This window comes from Sturnira hondurensis, unplaced genomic scaffold (genome assembly GCF_014824575.4).
Source record: "Sturnira hondurensis isolate 20B ecotype Veracruz unplaced genomic scaffold, ASM1482457v3 Scaffold0024805, whole genome shotgun sequence".
Classification (NCBI taxonomy): domain Eukaryota; kingdom Metazoa; phylum Chordata; class Mammalia; order Chiroptera; family Phyllostomidae; genus Sturnira; species Sturnira hondurensis.
In genome coordinates, this window is record NW_028097436.1 from 666124 (window position 1) to 686754 (window position 20631).

General features: G+C 45.1%; 1 protein-coding gene across 3 annotated transcripts in view; it reads left to right on the top strand.

The window, feature by feature from the left end:
• The window catches only part of ADRA1A (adrenoceptor alpha 1A), a 103888-nt gene extending 84109 nt beyond the window's left edge, over positions 1-19779 (top strand). For 2 of the 3 annotated variants that reach the window (XM_037038656.1, XM_037038657.1), the window contains exon 3: positions 12616-13214. In XM_037038656.1, the coding sequence (XP_036894551.1) occupies positions 12616-13130 (515 nt within the window). In that variant the 3' untranslated portion in view covers positions 13131-13214. Of the gene's footprint in view, positions 1-12615; positions 13215-17654 lie in introns of those variants that run through there. The other variant, XM_037038658.1, reaches the window with a different exon arrangement.
• Positions 19780-20631: the final 852 nt, after the last annotated feature.

The following is a 20631-nucleotide window of genomic DNA, read 5'->3' on the forward strand; positions in this document are numbered from 1 at the left end:
GCTCCGCTGCTGGCTCTGCCCCTCTTACCAGTCTGGTTGAAAGGTTCATTGTTGTTGGACTTCCGTATAGTTCAATTTTCTGTTCTTTGGCTGTGTCTTTGTTTACTAAACCTTTGTTGTATTCAAACTTGGTTGTTTAGGCAAACTCTGTCCTTTAGGCACCTTTTTTCCTGACTCGGGGAAAAAAGGTTTTTTCCATAACCTTTTTTTCCATAACCATAAAGGCTTTTTCAGGTTTTATAAAACTTTCTGAGCCATTGTCACCACTGCCACTAGAACATTTGAAAACTCATGAGTGGCTCCTATTCTTTGGCCTTGGGAAGGAAGGCTTTTTAGTGGGCATGCTGCCTTCTGGAAGTCACATGTTTATTCTTTAAGATTAAACTGTGACACACCAAATACGATAACCCTAAATGACATCTTAGTGAACTAAAGATAGTGTCACTCAGTTAACATTACACAAATGTTCAAAGCCTTGGGTTATAATTTTCTACTTTTCTGCAATACTAGTCTTTGAATGGGCACTTGGATCACCATACTCTACTGACTAGTTAACTATCAAAATGTATTGTAACTCTCCCAGACCTGAGGACCTAATAAGTCCTAGTACAGAATTTGTACTTGACCTTGAATTCAATGAAGAGTCATTGAAATGACTTGGTTAAAGGTGATAATCAGGTTTGTTTTCTCAGAATCCCTCTGGCTACATTGTGGGCAGTGGGTTGGAAGGAGGTAAGACCAGAAGCAGGAAGCTGAATTAGTAGGCTGATACAGGATCTTAGTTAGAGACAACAGTGCCCAGAGCTAGGACAAGTGGTGACAAAGAATGCCGTTCAGTGGTCTTGACTGGGTGCTTGGATGTGGTAGATGAGGTGGGAGAGCAAAGGCTTGAGGATGACAGTGGGTTTCTGGCTGGGGCAACTCCAGGGAAGGGACTCCACCTACTAAGGGTGAAATAGAGAAGAAAGAGTTGGTGTGTGAGAGAGGATGAGTTCAGTTTGGTTATGTGACAGAGGAAATGGTTTGAGAATAGCTGTGTGCGCAGAACTGGAGGTTTGGAGCCAGATACGGTCTAGACAGAAATTTGGGAGTCATCAAGGAAAAAAAGGAAGTGGAAGCCATGGAGATGGATGTGCTTCTCTGACCTCTGTCCTCTCCCTTAGAGCAGCAGTCCCCAACATTTTTGGCACCAAAGGCTGGTTTCAAGGAAGACAATTTTTCCACAGACTATAGTGGGGGTGGGGTGGTTTCAGGATGATTCAAGCACATTATGTTCAAGCTCACCTCCTGCTGTGTGGCCCTGTTCCTAATAGGCCTGGACCAGTACTGGTCTGTGGCCCAGGAGGTTAGGGACACCTTCTTCCGAGCCTCAAACAGCTCTTAGCTGAGACAGCAGGAGGCTTGGTTAAGTTTGAGAAGAATTAGAGTGTGCCCTGCAGGTAAACTTGAGATTGCTCCAGATTGCATTTATTATGAAAGACAGAGTTATGGTCAATTCTTTTTAAAAGATGTATTTAATTAAAACAATGTCATATTCTTTTGCCTTTTAAAATTAAAAAGTAAAGTTCCTCAATCCCTTTCTGTATTTTAAAGTTGATTTGCCCAGTGGTATTTAGAAGCCATATTATAGACTCCAAAAAGATATCTTCTATTTTGAACATAAGCTATAAAATGCCTGTGCATACATGTTATGTCGTTTTGAGTATTGACCACTTTTGATGGAGCTCAGGCCCTCTGCAGGGCCAGTCCAGTTTAAGCCTAAGGCTGGGAACAAGCAGGCGGGATCCATAAAACATCTTTCTCCCTGGCTTAACCCAGGCAGGAGAGGGGGGTGTACAAGGGCGTGGAACAAAGAGTTACTCATATTCTGCCTTAGAGCTATATGATTTCCTGAAGGATGACCACAGTATCAAAACATATGATTCTGGGTGACCTGATGGCCAGTGAGAGGAGCTGGTATGTTATTGCTAAGTCAGGATTGCCCAGGAAACTCAGATTTGGCATCCTTATAGGAAGTACAGAACCAAAAGTTCATCTGCCTCCTCTCTGTGCACCTCTCAGTACATAAGCACCAGACAGCTCACCTATGTCCTCATAGTCAGGACTCTGAAATGGAATCTGCCTTAGACTTTACACCAAGTGTGAAAGGACTTTGCCCTGAAAAACTCCCACGCCTCTTCCTGGGATGACTGATTTTGGTTGTTTAGGTCACTGCTTCAGATTTGTGGTCTTTGGCCTTGACTTCACATCCCACAAGCATGAGAGGCTGCCAATGCCTACCATGTCTTAGTTACAGATGGCAGCCTTTCCTGTGAGACCCTGTAAAACATCTTTACAAGTACTGGAAGGAACCATTTTATGAAGTGCTATGACTGAGCTGCATGAAATTATTTGTAGGATCATTTTGTTTTTATGCATATAAGAATGTCTTGAAGATTGGGAAGATAAAGTGTTGGAATGTGAGTCAAGACAGGCTCTCTTTCTCCTTTGAAACTGCATTTTTAGCTGTAAGTAGTTGAAGCAGGAGTTTTAGTCAAAATGTCATTTTCTTCCATCAACAAATACCATCCATTGACTCAATAAACATTTATTGAGAATTGTTCATCACTGAGGGAGAGAAAAAGGAAGGGTAACAAGTAATATGTGTCTTTGAAGAGACTAAAATTGTAAGGATTGAATGTGTTATTCATTCAACAGTATTCCTGTGAACCATCTGTGTGCTGTAAACTGTTATAGGTGTTGAGGATACAGCAGTGAAATAAAAATACAGAAACCTAATTAAAATTTTAAAATTAAAATTAAATAAATAAATAATTTTTAAAATACAGAAACCTCTGGCTTCAAGGACTTTATGTTCAAGAAAAAGGACCACAAAGAGAAACACATGTAGAAGGTGGTGAAGGGTGCTATAGAGAAAAGTAACTAAGGTTAAACACTTAGGGGAAATGGTGCAAAAAAAGGCACGATGAAGGCAGAGGCCCTGGATGAGCTGGATTTTGAACACAGCTTTGAAGTAGAGCATTTGAATGGGTTTAGTTTGAATCAATACAAGAGAAAGGGACAGGCCACTAAGAAAGGAGCAGGAGAACGAGCTAAGGCCAGTGTCACCTGTGAGGAGTAACAAAGTTATAATGGAAAGTCTATCATGGCAAGAAGAAAGCCTTCACAAATCAATTTAGCAGGCATCTGTGGGAAATACTCATAGAATTTCCCACAGATGCCCAAACTCCAAGGCCCAGACCCTTGTGCATTTTCCTGACCATCCTATCTCCAGTGTTTCCAACAGTGTCTGTCTTAGGGAAGGTGCTAATCAGCTTACTTGTCAAGTGAATGAATAATTGGAGAGAAGTTTGTGGAAGGCTGGTGAAATCAAATGATGGAGGGCCTTGAATGACAAGGTGATGAGCTTGAACTTCATCTTATCAAGCAACAAAAACATAACGCACAGTAGACATCTTGGCAAATCTCAACATTATGAGGTTCCCTTAATATATTACTGAGTCCCTTGAAAGATTTCCCTCCCCTTTAGTCATTTCTGGGAATTTTCCCTCGTGGCTTCAATCGCTTGCATGCATTTGTATCTTACCCCCTTGCAGATGAAGAGATGACCACTTCCATCACCTCTCAGGTCATGGACATGCATGTGTGCAGCCCCCACATAATCAGGGAGCTTGGAAGCTTGGGGCCATGCTGTGCCCTGTGCACAAAAAGAGCCAATGCCATTCTTCCTCCGTGAACCACACTGTCCATGGGTCTTGGAGCATGCATGTGCCCCTGTGCAGGCATGCCTCATGACAGCAGCCACCAGCCATGTCCTCCCAGCTCTTTTGTCCCTCCACGTCAGAGGCCAATCTCCAGGACAGCCATCAACATGTCCTCCCCAAACTCAACCCAAAACCTTGTGCCCCTCACCCCCAACTAGTCTGCCATCTTCCCTCCTGGCCATCTCCCAGCATTCCTCAATCATCCCACCTAACAGGGGCCTGCTTTTCCCTTTTGACAGGTCCTGTTTACCTAGAAACATATGCTTTTACAGGTGGAAGGGGTGGTAACAAAGGCCTGGTCAAAACATTTTACTTTAGAAATAAACCAGGCAGCGAGGAACAAATACCATATGATCTCACCTTTAACTGGAACATAATCAACAAAAGAAAAAAGCAAACAAAATATAACCAGAGACATTGAAATTAAGAACAATTTAACAAAAGCCAGATGGGAGCAGGGAGGGGACAATGGGAAGAAGTGTTTTCAGGAGCTACTAGAAATGACACATGGACAAAACCAAGGGGTAGGACGGAAGCAAGGGAGGGAGGTGGGTTTGGCTGGGGGAGGGTGTGGGCAGGGGGAGTGCAGACAACTGTAATTGAACAACAATAAAGTAATTTTTTAAAAAACACATTTCATTTTACGGATTAGGAAACTGAGGCCCAGGAAGGGAAAGTGACTTGCCCAGCTTTGAGCAAGCAATCGAAGCCTTCCTGACTCCTGGTCCTGAGCAGCCTCAATTTCTGAGCAGTACCACCTTGATCCAGCTGCAGGGCAGAGCCAGGCACTGCTGGCTTAGCGATGAGCCAGGCTAGGCCAGAAGAGAGCCCTGCTGCCCCAGGGCAGGGTCCAGGGATGGGGGTGGAAGGAAAGGCCAAGTCTGAAGGAGGGTCCAGAGAAAATATTAGTGGGGCCCAGTGACCAGTGGAAATGTGAGACAAAGAGGCTGAGGGGTCACATACACCTTCTTCGCTCAGGAACAGGGCTCACCCCATGTCTGCACTGCAGTGAGAGACAAACTGAGCCCCTGATGCTGTGAAGCTCTCACACACTCTGGAGGATGAGACAGACTTTCAAAGAAAAGACCCAAACAGGAAAGCTTACAGAGGGTAAGTGAAATGGCTGAGGGTGTTGAAAGGTACAAACTTCCAGTTACAAAATGAGTAGCAAGCCCTGGGGATGTCGTATACAACAGGGTGACTATGGTTAACAACCCTGTGTTGTATATCTGAAGGGCACTAAGAGAGTAGATCTTAAAAGTATTCATCACAAGGCAGGGGAAGGAAAATTCTTTTTTTTAATATTTTATTTATTTATCTTTAGAGGGGAAGGGAAGGAGAGAGGGAGAGAAACATCAATGTATGGTTGCCTCTCGTGCGTCCCCTGCTGGGAACTGGCCTGCAGCCCAGGCATGTGCCCTGACTTGGAATTGAACTGAGATCCTCTGGTTTGCAGGCCCACACTCAATCCACTGAGCTACACAAGTCAGGGCAGGAAATTCTTCTGAAAGAAGAAAACTTACAACCCATAAAAGAACTAGAGCATGCTAACTGGTGTGTGTTTGAAAATTGCTCTTCTTTAAACTGGGTGACTGCAGAAAGCATTTGTACAGCAATAAGAAGATGTTTCAAATGTGAGACTCATGAAACACTTTAATGAAGGTGGCAAAGTCTGGAAAATAACTTGGTTTATGAAAGGAGATCGCTTTTGAGGCAACAACCCATAAAAGACCTTGATGACATTTGTCAGCGTTTTTCTGACTCAAGTCTTAAATTTTTGTTAACTAAAGGGAGAAAGCTGTGCTATCTTTTGAAAGTGTTTCCGCTATTTATTCATTTCAAAATGGAGCACATGGCACCAGGAGCTCTCCTGAGGTAATGAGCACAGTGAGTCTTCCCAGTTACCATGGGTGCTTGGGTCAAACATGCATGTTCTGGGAGACATGGTCCCCTTTTCTGAAGGGAGAACTACAGTTTGGGGCTTTGGTAACTGGTGAGAAAAATGTTTTGAAGAACTTTACTCCAAGCAGCTTGAACTCACTCAGGTTGAAACCCCTAATTCTGGAGAGCTGCCCTCAGCCAGATAAAAGGATCCCATAATGAGAGTCTCCCACTTACAGGAGCATGAGGTGGAAGAAATCCCCCCCAGCTGACCTCTTTTCTTGCCTGGGTTGGAAGACCCAGTAGTTCTTGGTAACAGTAATCATAGCATAGCAACCGCAAGCCAATACACACAAGGCCCTGGGTACAGGGAACAGGGACAGCACCCCCACCCCACACTGGGCAGTCCCAGTAGCACTCCAGGTTTGTCCTGCCCAGTGCTGTGTACCCAGAACACTACAGGCATTGTTTCCCCTGCTCTCCGAACTGCCCCCACCCCCATGCCTCCATCCTTCCTCAGCTTGACTACTGCTCAAGCTTCCTGCCAAGAAGTTCAGAAAAGACTCAACATACTAACTCTCACAAGAGACCAATCACTTCTCCCCAATGGGAGGCACAAGCTCTGGGTAATGGAAGAACAGAGCAGGTCCTTCAAAGAGGTGTTGAGCTAACAACACCTTCAAGCCAGTTTTGAGCTTGATGCTCTCATCAGGACATAGGGGCTAAGTACAGTGTGTCAACCAGAGGCTTGTTTTGGGGATCTGGGGGGCAGGCTTAGACATCTTTTGTGTCCCCAAGACCACCATGAGAGGCCAATGGAAGTTGAAGTCCTCTTCTCAGGAAAATGAATCTGTGTGCATACACAGACTTTCATTTCATGGGAAGTCTCTCCATGAGTAGTGGGTTGATAGCCTAGGGCTCTAGTCTCCAGTTAATCTGGCCAGGAATCCTTAGAGATTCCTGACCACCACTCTAGGTAGATAACAAAAGACTCCTATCTGGCTGAGCTGCCCAGAGCTTGCCCCTGGATGGACCTTGGGAGAAATCAGGTGAGTCACTTTGACAGCCAAACCAGCAGCCCCACATGGAGGCATCAGCCAGGCTCCAAGATAATAATATGCTTACACTCTGAACCCTACAGCTTTTCTCTGGGGTTTAATTCAATGGGGTTTCTTCCTGGAAAGAAGATACCAACTGATTTGGCCTGAATGGTGCTTGGAACTGGAGTTCCTTGGCCTGGGGACCTGGCTACCCATTTGTGTGACCACTTGAGTCTTTCTTCTGTTTGTTGGATGCATACCAGTCACATTGGACTGGTACCATATACACAGAAAGACCATGGGTTGGACAAGGAGAAACAATTAAGGGTTATTTTTTCTCCCATGGTTGTGTAACATCAGCTTCTCCTTAGGAATTTGCATTGTTTTAATTGGAGTCAATTAGACTCCAGTTTTCACAGTGTGATACCCTACAGATGAGCCCTTCAAGATCATCACCCACTGTTCCCTTTTCCCCGTGTCTGAACAGTACATTATGACTTTGTAAATGAGGTAGTTATTTGTGATGTTACTATCCTCCCCCTTCTTCCTCAATATCTCTGCAAAACTTGTCATCCTGTGTTAATAGCTAGACATATTGCCATGACACTTGCTGTGCTGTTGTTGGGTTACTGAATGTCACACATGATCAGGAGCAGAAGTGGCAGAAGCAGAGCAGAGTTGGGTCTAGTCCTGACTGGACCACAAGCAAGGCAGGTGATTTTGTGGGAACCACTTCCTTCCCTCAGCCTGACCACCTCCATCTGCAAAACAAGGGTTGACAGTACTTGCTAGTCTCTATGTTTCTAGTCATCTTCACATTCTGGCATTCCATGACTCTAACTAATTAGGGCTTATTATAACCCACTGTCTCTCAAAATTGTCACAAAGATGACATATTTTCAGGGAGGTGAAATGAAGCAGAGAAGCTGGGAGGCTGGGGCCAGGAAGAGTGACTCACTGTTTTCTGCCTCTGTACCATACCTCCCTGACTCTGAAAGAGGGAAATGGAAGAGGGACCTTCTAATGACCAGTGCCAAGCTGGAATTTGAGAACTCCACTCTTGTTCTCACTGGTGAAAACAACTCACTTAGGAGACCCACATTGGCCAAAAAGTGTTTTTCTCCTGTACTGGGGACATTGAGAGCAAACTTGACTGTAACTTGGTAGCTAAATCATGACTATAGTGACCAAGTTTTCACTAGACTGGCTGCCAGTGTCTCCATCATTAGTCTACAGATGAGCTAGGATCAGAAATGAAAAGTCACATGTTCCTAAGGGAGAGGACATTGAGTGATGATACATAAGTGGTGTCATTTGAAATCCCAATTTTCAATTTCCCTTTGGAATCTAGAGGCCTCCAAAGTGGAGGTAGTGATTCTGAACCTCTGGCAGTGATGATGTGGATGGTGTTCAGGCATAAATTGGTGTTCCACTTACCTCAGTCTGGCCAAGTTCTAGTTGACCAGGGTGTTCAGAGAGTCTTAAAGCGAAGACAGAGATCCTGCAGCAGATAAGGTAGAGAAAGGAAACTCCATGAAGGGAAGAGTCCTGGAGGGCTTGGGGACTTTCCAAAGTTTAAGAATTAAACCAGGCTGATTCACATAAAGTGTCAACCCAACCTGGAAGCAGAGTCTGGGCAGAGGTTGCTGAGGAGCACTACCTACCTTTGGGGACAAGAGACATAGAAGTCCCTATGCTCATGTGGACAGTTCAAAAGTCTGGATCTTTCTGTGAAGCATGATGAGAAACACTAGACACCAGTTAATGCAGCAAGAAAAAAAAAAGTGAAATACCGTCACAGAGAAGACCAAAGGACTACACAGAAACTGGGTAGAAAGAAGGAAAGAAACAACAGAAGGAGAAGAGGGGAGAAGGAGGGGTCCAGGTCTGCAGTCATCAGGCAGAGAAGAAAGGCAGGCCCCACTGGGAAACAGAGGCCTGAATCATCAGGGAGACACATGCCTTCATTCAGTCAGTCAGCTAAGGAACCAGCCATGCACTGAGCAGAAACTGAGAGGATATGCTGGAGAGGCCAGCACTGTGTCAGGCTCTGGAGCTCCATGAGAAGCAAGCTAACATGGTACCTGCTCGGATCAAGTTCACAGCCTAGTGACTGGGCCCGAGGCATCAATCCCTAACTAGACAGTTTAACCTCAGTGCTCCATGCCATCAGGGGCAAGGACAGGGAGGAGCGGGATTCAGTTGCCTTCCCACTCCACAAAGCGTCATCATCATAGTCTAGACGTGAGGGAAGAAAGTGAGGTTGGCATAGAAACAGTGAAGCGTTCAGAGCAGCCCCTGATTGCACATGTTTGAACAGAAGAGCTAGTGGGATGGGGGACCTTGACTGGGACCAGGCAACCACAGCCTTTTCCAAGCTCAGTCTCCCCTTCCTAGGTGGGGGAATGAAGGCACAAGAGAGATCTAAGAATGTGAAGAGAGCAAGTAGCAAGGAAACACCTTTTAGAAAGTTCCTGAGGGAAATACAGTCATGAGTCCCTCTCCTAACCCCATCCAGCACCTGCTGAAAGAGAATCACCAGAAGATGGGACAGACAGTACAAGCAGGAGAGGCGGATCCCACGACCTGCCCCTACGGAATGCTCAGAGTGGGAGCCGGCAAATCATGCTGGGTTTAGACACAGGTAGGTGCCACTTAGTAAGATAAACCAAATGATGGCATTTAAGGGAAGGCCTCTGGTCCAGAAGCATCTCTCAATTACGGTTTGAAAAGAGATTTGCTTGGATTAGTAAAACGACATCCCTGGGAGGTTAAAGCTGGACACTGACATTTAGATCTGAGTACAAATTCCTTTTAACCCTCTCCCTTTCTCTCCTTCTGGCTCAGAGGCAGTGAGGAAGCAGGTGTTCTGAGCAGGGCACTTGGACAGGGGACCAGTATTGACCTCAGAAGCTGTGGACACAGGGAAGGCCGCAGCAGAGGGAGCCCAGGCACTCAGCTCTCAGTCTGCCAGACCTGGAATGAAGCAGGGCCTGAGGCAGGGGAAGAGGGCTGGGGAGATGACCTAAAAGGAAATTGGAGGTTTATATTCGTGCACACAGATCTGGGCTCTGTAAGCAAAAAAGTGTTCTTGACAGAATTGGGGGAAATTCCAAGGATCCCAAATCACTTTATTACCATTCACATTCATGCCTCATGTATTTTTCTTTTTCTTTTAATTAAAATTCTTAAAATCAGAAAAATGTACCCCCCTCTCCAGTTGATTTATAGAAGAGTAAAATTCTCAGACAAGGTAGGTTTTGGTGCTCCCTGCTCACCTACGCCCATGAAACCCAGGCCAAGGCAGGCCTCTGTGATGTGGGCTCCTGCAGTCACGTCACTATTGCATCATTAGAAAGATATATTGGACCATGTATTGTCATCATAATATAAGAATTTTTTTCTGGAACTGGATCATACTCACATAAAACCACTAGTCCTGTTGGTCTTACCCCTTTATCCACATCTCAAATGAAGTTTGAAAAAGCATCATCCCCCAAAATAAATTAACAAAAAACTGAAACAGATTCATAGACACAGAGAGTAGACTGGGGGGTGCCAGAGGGGAGGGGGTTTGGGGGATGGCTGAAAGGGGTGAAGGGACTGAGCAACACAGACTGGTAGTTACAGGACAGTCATTGGGATGCAAAGCACAGCACAGGGAGTGCAGTCAGTAATGTTGTGGTAACTATGTGTGGGGTCAGATGGGTGCTGGCAATGTTGGGGGATCTCTGTGTAAAGTATATGGCTGTCTAACCACTATGCTGTACACTTGAAACCAATATAAAGTTTAAAAGGAAAAAGAAAAAGCACCTTTCTAATTTAGCTTCTGGCAAATGTACACTTCATCATTCTATTCACCATCTTCCTTCCCAAGGGATGTAGTATTCAAATTGATTTTGAGACTCCATAAAGGAAGTAGGCCCTAAAATCAGACAGTCTGATTTCAAATCCCACCTATGCCAGCAACCAGCTGCCTGAGTGACCTTAGCTGAGTTATTCAACCCACTGTTTTCTCATTTGTAAAATGAGGATGTTACTAATAATGATTAAATTGTAAATAAACTGTTTAGCACAGAGCCTGGCTTACAACAGGCACTCAGTAAAAGTAAATTCTATTAGAGGAAAACGTTAAAAGCTTTGGAGCTAAAGAACAACACTTTCTCACTTCACAACCATCATGCATGTGCACATGTGTGCGTGTGTGTACATGTGTGCATTCACTCCTCTGAGACAGGCTGAACCAAGCAGGGATTTTGTGTCGGGGACAGTGAACACTCCTGTCACCTCTGTGCCCTTTTGTCACCTTTGCAATACTTAAGTTTACTCTTTGCTTACATTTATGAGATCCTTTACTAAATTCTAGAGCATTGTTTTCTAGATTTAAGGACACCCATCAATTTGTCGTGGCTCTAGTGGGTCCATAGAGCAGAGAGAAAAAGAAAGACATAAAATCAAGGCCTTGAGCTGAAACAAGAGCAAAAGCTTTGCAGAGAATAAAGACCACTGGACTGCGGGTTCTGGGTCCCCTCATGTATCACTGTCTTAGTGCTACAGCTATCAGGTGGGGACAGCCTCTTCAATCATCGTTTTGTAATCTGGAAATCAAGTAACTGAGTAAGATAATTCCCAACCTTGTTCCTTCTTCATAGTTCCACATTTGTTATTACGCTGCCAACAGCTCTGTGACAGCTACTGCTCTAGATTTAAAGAGGACTGGAACTGGATTCTGCTTTGTTAACTAGTGAATAAGACTTGAGTAGGTGAAGAGGGTAGAAAGGGCACTTCAGACATCGGGACCCAACTCGCGAGAACAAGGACAAAAAATGATCAGCGACTTGTCTCCAAGTGTGTAGTGAGTCTAGTCTGAGTAAAAGTTTAGAGGTTAAAAAGCTAGATTAGGATGTGTTGAGTTCTGTGGAAGATCCTGACTGTCAAGCAATTGGTAAGCATTTTGTAAGGATTTGGCAGGGGCGGCCACTGGAGTATGCTAAGCAGGGAAGCGTATTACAGCATCAGAGGGAAATACAAATGCTCCCCAACTGACCACTGAGTTACATCCACATAAACCTACCACAGGCTAAAAAAAAACATAAATTAAAAGTGCGTTTAACATACCACACCTACCAAATATTACAGCTTAGCCTAGCCTCACCCACCTTACGTGTGTTCAGAACATTTACATTAGCCTACAGTCTGGCAAAATCATATTGCTGCCTCTTCCCAGCATCATGAGAGAGCACCATACCACAAATCACTAGTTCAGGAGAAGATCAAAATTCAAAGTGCCATGTCTACTGAATTCACACCATCAAAAATCTAAGTGTAAACACAGTAGGTCAATGACTGGACTTACAGTGTATTTTGAAAATGACTGGCTAAAAGCTGGTAAAGCCAACATTCTGTAAATTTTGGTTTCTCATTAAAATCACAATTCCCACATTCAGGAGAGAAGGAATTCATAACTATTTAGGCCATGTCTATATAACATTGCTTTAAAGAACAGAGGGAATATTCAAATAACCCCATATTTATATGGGTTATTTGAATGAATTCCAACTTATTTTTAAGTTCAGGCAAAACAGTTTGCATATGTGGACTCAGCCTAGGTTTCAAGTTTTCATTATGTAAAGCTTCACAGTGGACATCGAGAGACATTCAGTCACGGAGGACAGAGTGACCCTCTGCACTGGGTCTGCCCCTGTAATGGACTTTGCACATGCGGACAAGTTAGAATCATCTTGAGGATACCGCAAAGAGTTACACTCATCTGGGCTGATCAGTGAAATGTGAGACTCAGATACACTTGGAATCATTTGAAACTTTTAAAAAATGTAAAAGGACATTTGTTGGTTTGTTTGCTTGTTTTCCCAGACCATTGGCCGGTTGGCTCACAAATAATAAGTATGAATCTGTGTGTTTTCTTCCAGGGTCTTTCTTCCCTGATTTCAAGCCTTCTGAAACAGTTTTTAAAATAGCATTCTGGCTCGGATACCTAAACAGCTGCATCAACCCCATTATATACCCATGCTCCAGTCAAGAGTTTAAAAAGGCCTTCCAGAATGTCTTGAGACTCCAGTGCCTCCGCAGAAAGCAGTCTTCCAAGCGGGCTCTGGGCTACACCCTGCACCCACCCAGCCACGCCCTGGAGGGGCAGCACAAGGACCTGCTGCGCATCCCCGTGGGCTCAGGAGACACCTTCTACAAGATCTCCAAGACGGACTCGGTCTGTGAGTGGAAGTTCTTCTCTTCGCTGCCCCGAGGATCTGCCAGGATGACAGTGCCCAAGGACCCGAGGGTCTGCACAGCCCGGGGGCGAAGTAAAGGTTTTGTGCGGGTCTGCTGCTGTGTGGGGCCCTCACCCTCGCACCAGGGAGAGAACCACCAAGTGCCAACTGTTAAGATCCACACCATCTCCCTCAGTGAGAATGGGGAGGAAGTCTAGAGGACGGGAAAGGTCAGAAGGAAGGCAGAAGGATCTTAGGCAGCCTTCCCCTTTCTATGGGAAAGGCCAGTTCGCTGTTCCTGGATGACAAGACAGGACCCACCAAATGGACCATCTGAGAATGGGGTGGGGGAGGAGACCCAAATCTTGGGCAGTGGGTAGGGCCCAGGGAGGAGGGAGGATGTGACACAACCATCCCATCCAAACCTAGGACAAGCAGCACTTCCCTGAAGCTAATACCCTCTTACATCCTTTGAGCTCGCTCTCCCCAGCCAGCTCCTTCATTGGAAAACGCCATGGGAAAGAGAATTTCAGGCACAATCCAAAAGACTATAAATATAGGGTTATGATTTCATCAGGAATATTTTCAGTGCACACTCTAAGTTTGGAGCTATTTCTCGATGGAGTGAGGGGATTTTATTTTCAGGCCTGGGGAGGAAGAGCCCTACCATGATGACTGATACCCAGGCATGTTATTTTTAGCGCAAGTTTTAAACTTCACCATTTCTGATACATCCAGTGTCTCAGTTTGGTTAAACTTGACCATGAGATTTATCTTTTGGGGCAGTTTGACTGGATACTGCTCCTGATTCCTTAGGGATGGGGATGGAGGGCACTCACTGTCTCTGAACTAAAAGGGACTTGGGGTCTAGATGGGCTGAAAGAACCAGTCAGCCGAAGGCTGGCTGTTCCTAATGGAAGGCAGTGCAGATGAGGGTCATTGTTTCAACCTAACTACCATTGACACAATTCCATTAAGCAGTTCCAAGCTCAGATGTAGGAAAGCTTCTTTTGTAACATAAAAATCCAGAGGTTAGGGTAGGGTGAGTGTTAATTCCACGCTAAACTAGAGGCTGCAAAATTACTCCACAACCCTTTTGACATGGACTAGAGAGAACTTTCTCTGCAAATCACTTAACTTTTTCAGAATTCCATTATGAAAATCCACAGCTGATAATATTTTGAAAGGCACCTCTTCCATTTTTTTTCAGCTGCTTCACTAATGCGTAGGGAATGAGGGTTGAGGCCCCAGTGCACCTGCAATGTGCAGGACTGAGCCTTATGATCCAAGTATGTGCTTCCTGTCATTTGAGAGGTATACCTGCTTAGCTTGGGAGAATACTGACTAAAAACCCATCAAAAGCAGGAGTTTGCAAAGAGTTGTTGACAGATGCCCATTTATTCTGGTGAAAGATCCAGTAACCCAATTACTTCATCTATTTCTGCTTTCTGCAGGTACCTGGGGAACATGCTGCTTTCTGGTTTTATGTAAACCAAATTTTGGTAAACCTTAATAACTGGGTATACTTACTAAAGATGAAGGTGGTAACTATATGTAAAAGTTAAAATATTTTTCACATTCCACAGTAAGAATTTAAAATGAGGTTTGTGGTTTTGGAAGAATTGACTGGAATCACTGGCCTGAGACTACTGATCATTTATTTCAGTGGCCTCTTTCCGCACATTTAGGTGATTTCCACTAAGAATTTTGAGGTAGGTTGTCGCCATTATTTAATCTTAATGGCAAAAATATGGCCTATATCATCTTTTTCTTCTTTCCTGACAGAAAAATTATAATTTCCTTGAATCTTTCTGAAAGGCTCATACCTTTGCACACTGCCCTGGAGGGTATGGTTGCATGTGGACTGGAGTTTGGTTTTTGGTTGTGTTTGGATAGAAAATATTGCCACTTTCTCAGCTCTTGCTGGAGAGTGTCTTCCCATTGACCAGACAGACATCCTGATTTATATTCATGCTTGGGCTCTGGCGTTAGACGTTGGCTGGGTTTTTAGACTCTTCTGGCCTGTCTGCGTGTCCCGTAACAGCTCTCCCAGAGGCAGGTGACCTGTCAGGGCTGTAGGCACCAGGGAAGACGTGAGTGTGCAAGCCTCACTGCATTCTGCCATCCTGGGAAGGAGCAGCTTCATCACTGAGAACTTCCCTCAGAATCTGAATTTAACAAACCCCTTCTGCAAGGCCCCCCTTATGAGAAGAGCTTCCCTGTAAGAGAATGGTAATAGTTCTTCAGTAAAATACACCTGATCTTTAAACATCTTTACAGACAAATTTAAATATTACATATTAGAAAGTTTAAGGCCACCAGAAAGCTAGCATTAGTGCCACAGCTCATCAAACTAAGCAACTACAGGATGTTTCTGTCATCAGATAAGAGCCATGACAATTGTACTCGTGTAAAATTATCCATAAATAATTGTCTGCTATGCTCTTCTCCAACCCCTGTCCCTCCAGGGAGGCAAACTTTAACATTGCTTTCCTTTCCCATAACATGGTATTATGTATGAACATGCCAATTTTACAGGAAACTAATAACGTCACCCAAGACTTAGCCAAAGTGGGATAACAATATACAAGTTATTTTTTACTCATCCACAAAAATCTCTGTACCTTTGAGCATGCCAAAAACTATCTAAAATTGTCACAGTTAAACAGATGATTGTCATATTTATACTCGCATGTTTACTGCTTCTATTTGGAGTTTGAAGAATTTACCCAGGGCAACAGTGGTCAGAATGTCTTCTCTAATGTGTCATAAAAGCAGTTGCTGCAGGATTGTCTCAAAATGACAAAAAGTCAGCTTGACATGATGGGAGAGGCAAAATATGAGTTTTTCTTGCAATTCAAACGGCATGCATTAAGAGAGAACTTGAATCTTTTTATTCAAAAATGTCCCCAAACTTTTGCGAGGATTTCAAGAAAGCATTACACTTGTCAGTTTTCTTCCTTTTGCCTCTGTCATGTTGCATCCAAGACCGCCCCTGCCTGTAATTATTCAGTGTGTGCCAACACTCTCCAAAACATTAAGGCGTCTAACTCTCACCACCTACCTGAACTGGTCCATCCATGGTAGACAGTGCTCCTTGGGGAAATAAATATTTTGTTAAGGCTTTTTTGTTAGGTGCTACTGTGGGCCGGGCCTTACCAGGGCATTTTGTACCCATTGTCTCTAAATCTCATAGCAACTCCACTATTCATAGTTTGGAGACTGAGACCTGAGAGTTAAGAGTGATTGAGGACTAGCTCAGGGCCAAGGAGGAAACATTATTCGGTCCTGGCCCTCCCTAACACTAAAGTCTGCATGTTTTGTTTTGTCTTCTTCACAATGCCCCTGACTCATAAATAGTGGGGGTAAAAGCCCCCAGGTTGGGGCTGAGTGTGATGAGGACGCTAGACCATACCCAAACTTGTTACTCTTTTCTTTCCTCGGGATTTGCCTGCCAATTAACCTCAGTAAATATTGTGCAAAATCTTCATTCCAGCCAAACCCAACAGCAGGTCATTGTAAATGAAAGGGTTTCATATCTATAATTCTTTTTTAAAAGATTTTATTTATTTATTTTTAGACAGAGGGGAAAGGAGGGAAAAAGAGAGGGATAAAAGCATCAATGTGTGGTTGCTGCTTATGCACCCCCTACTGGGGACCTGGCCCACAACCCAGGCGTGTGCCCAGACTGGGAATCGAACTGGCAACCCTTTGGTTCACAGGCCAGCACTCAATCCCCTGAGCCACACCAGCCAGGGCTGGTGTCTATAATTCTAACTCTCAGATTGCACCCCTCCTCCAGGGAGCATGGACCAGAATGGTATTCAGGCCTTACAAGAAGGATAAATTATATCAAAGTGGGAGGAGCTGTATATATGAGAGAATTCAAAAGAAGCTGCATTGGCCTCGAACAGCAAGACATAGTTGCAGGTACAAAATACACCACACTGTCCAGTGTGCTAACTTTACCGACTGCCACCCACCATTCATCACACACTTCTAGGAAGTGTGTCTGTCCCTTTTTTAAGTAAATAAAAACAAATGCATCATTCTTATCAGCTGTATTCCAGCCTTTTTTTTTTTGAGCTGGAGAAAGAGAAAAGAAATTATAGGCATCACCAGGAGCACACAGAGCTCAGAGTGTGTCAAACATGTGACTGCCATCTCTGTCACCTTGGAAACATGGTTTCAGAGTGCTGAGCTTCAGGTAGCCAGAGACCTAGACAATCTTTGCAGATGGAGAATTGTTTGGCAGCTGTGTCAGCTTGTTGGATGGCATCTCATTGGTCTTGGCTTTCCTTGCACAAGGGAATGCTTAGGTCCTAAAGGTCTGCCCCCCTGTCCCTCCACAGTGAGCCATCATCACACAGGCCTCCTGGCCCAGTAGGTTTCATGGTTGTGGCCTGGGGGGGACATTTTAGGAACTATTTGCTTGGGAAGGTAATTAGCCTTGGATCACAACTATGTAATCACAGCTTGACACAGAGTCTCATTTGTTTCTGGGGTTGGTTCTGCTTGGGTCTTCTTGCCAAAAAAGATGCCACCTCTGCCTATGAGGGTTTATGGATTCAATTCAGGAAAGAGCTCTGCCCGTCAGCAAAGGGATGAGGGATTGCAGGCACATGGAAGGTAAACTCTGCAAGCAAAAACAGGGTGATGAAAAAGACGGCAGAGATGGTAACTATGGCAACAACCTCAGAGGTGTGCTCACTTGTTACTCTGATTTCTTTTTGCACTACTAGGACTTTTAACCATGAAACCACCTGCACACAGGTCTGGTCGAGCCCAGTTGGAACACTGTCGGCATCTGCTCCTTGTCAGCAGAGTGTGCTGTGGAGTAGGGCCGAGCCCAGGCTGCTGTGAGGTCCACCATCCTCAAAAAGCAACAGCGGCCATGGCCCCCCACCAGCAAGGTCCCTGCTGGGAGATAACTGCTAGGGGCTGGGCTGGCCAAAAGAAGTCAGGATTTCAGTGGAGGGCACCCAGCCCCTGGCCAGTGCTCCATCAGCACCTCCGCAGTCCTGCTCCCTTAACTCCCCAGGCCATGGTGTCACTGGGGCGGAGGATGGACCTTTCTGCTCTGTGCAGGAGAATGGCATTTCTTCTTCACTCTGCAGCACAGATTACTGAGTGTCCTGCCTGAAAGGAAGTTGCTCAAAGCAGGATGGATGGTTCAGGAATCCATTGCTGCAGCTGATGAGCAAGGAGCTGCCCTAAAACTATGCTTATTCATGTCCAAAGACAAAGTTATTATCTTTCCTTTTCATGTGGCTGGGGAATTGTTGTATTACTTTCCCTCCAAGTCATAGTCAACTTTGCCACATTATCAGCTGGAAATGATTATTGGTAAAATGTGAAAAACACAGACTTAATTAGGTAAAAAAAAAACTAACAGCAAATTTATACTGTATCTGGAGGGAAAAATAAAGACACTGATCTACATAAAAAGCCTGAATAATAGTAGGTACATTCAGATGCAATATTTAAAAAGTGAAGACAGAAAATCCCTGCATGAGTTTGATATTTCCTCCCATTGATACAATACTTCATACTATTTAAAGCACTTCTGCCTGTCTCAAGTCATTTCTGAGCATTAGCTTGTAATACAGATCATCTGTACTTAGCATATGAAGAAACAAGGGGAGGGGCCTAGGGAGAGGTTTAAGGATTTCTTTGAATCGCCCGAATCTAGCCTCTGACTCCTTTTTCCATGAGCCTTCAATAGCCCCAAGGTCCACTGTGTTTCCTGAGACCCTGGCTTTCCTGTCACTGATTCATCCCCGACCCACGTTTCCCCCTGGGTACAGCTCAGCAGCTGGGCAGTACAAGATTGTTCTAGGTGCTGAGTGCATATTTGTCTATGCTGCTCTCGTTGGCTAAACAACAAACTGCTGTAATTCTGCTCTCTCTCCCTAGATAGTCAGCAGCAGAGCTAAGGGAATAAGCAGGGCAGGGACTCGTCAACAGGGTGACACATAAGGCAAAGCCAGCAGTTACTGACACCTTAAGGACCTCAGGAATGCAGAGGTCCCAAAGGAGATTTCAGAACCCGCTTTGCTGGGGAGCCTGAGAGTCATCTCATACACCCTGTTGATCACCGTCAGAAACTGCTCACTTCCTCCCTGCAACCGATGCACCAGGCACATAAAACACAGAGGCACAGACAGTCCCTAGCTAATGAGCTGGGTGTGTTGCAAGCTCATCTGCTGCAAGTCAAGAATGCACTCATTCTTCCAAGAGACATTGTTAGAAATGGGGGAGGAGAAGGATGTTCCTAGCTGAACAAAAGAATAAAGCTCTGTCTAATGTATACCAGGGGCTGGAATACTTTTTTTTCATTAAATAACTAGACATGTAGGAATTGTGGGGCCATATGGTCTCTGTCACTCATTCTTTGTTTAATTATTTGGGGGGAAGAACAATCTTCTAAAAATGTAGAAACCAGTCATGGCTCATATGCATGGGCCAGATTAAGCCCATGGTCCACAGTTGGCCATCCCTGATCTATACCACTGCTAGCTTACACTGTTGTGAAAATAATGCTAAGCAGTGTATTTTGGTCAACATACAAGCATCTTTTTCTAGTATGCCATTGACATATCTCCACCTGACTACCTTAATGTTTCCAGCCTATGTGAGTTGCTGCGTATAAGTTCACAATCAGTGGTGGGATCTCCACATGACCTGACCCCCCCCAAAAGATACACTTAGTTTATTATCATGACTTTCTACACAGGCCTCAGGATGAAAGGAAAGCACCCACCACCCTCCCACTGTTGTGTTTGGTAACAGAAGCCCATGGAGTCCATGTGGGTATCTCAACTCTTCACCTCATCGGCAAAACCCCCCAGCACAACCTGGCTGAGTCTGAGAGTGACAAGCACTAGTAGGTCCATTTGGCCAGGGCCCATGTGAAATCTCTCTGGGGCCCTGCTGGAGTGGCCCCCAGAGGCCCTCAGGACACATGTGGCTTCTCAGGAGGGCCTCCTGACCATAGCACTCTGCACCAGGGTCTGGAGGCTGTGCTCTGGAGCTCACCATGAAGTGGGACACAGAAGGAGGGGCAGGGGGGCAGAAAGATGGCTCTGCAAGAGCTCCCTCCCCTTCCCTGGCAGCCCCCAGGGGCCCAGGGCAGGGGGCAGGCCTGCAGGGCAAGCGTTCAATCAAGGTCTTCCCCAAGGACTTTCACCTTCTGCCCACGTGGTTGTCTTTCTGCTCTCATGCTGTTAATTCCAAATGAAAGGTACAAACACATGAGCAGCCACCTACCAGGAAGTTCTGGTGGCCAGGAGAGGTATCTGTCCCCTCCCCCAGAGGTACAGGTCTTCTTCCCAGCTGCCTCCTCTCGTTCCTTGATAACTTAAAACTCTCTAACAATTTACCCAGCCCCACAAGGCCACCTTCTCTTTCTCTTCTTCATCCTCCGTCTGTTGCCTTTGTGGCTTTCCCCCCTTCCACTTTCCCTTAGTCCTCCAAAGCCTTGATTAGTCTCACAAAGTAAACTTGGTTTCGTGTTAGCATTTGGCAGTGCTGATGTGCGTTCACAGAACTGGGTGAAAGATTTCTCCTTCCCCAGCGCTTCCGCTCTGTCCTGTCCCTGTCCTGCCACCCCTTCTGCTCCTGGAACTTGCTCACGGACTCCCTCTATTCTCTCCTCTTAGCAGGAACCTTTCTACTATGAGCAAAGGGAACTGTGCTCCCAGACATGCTTCTACTTTT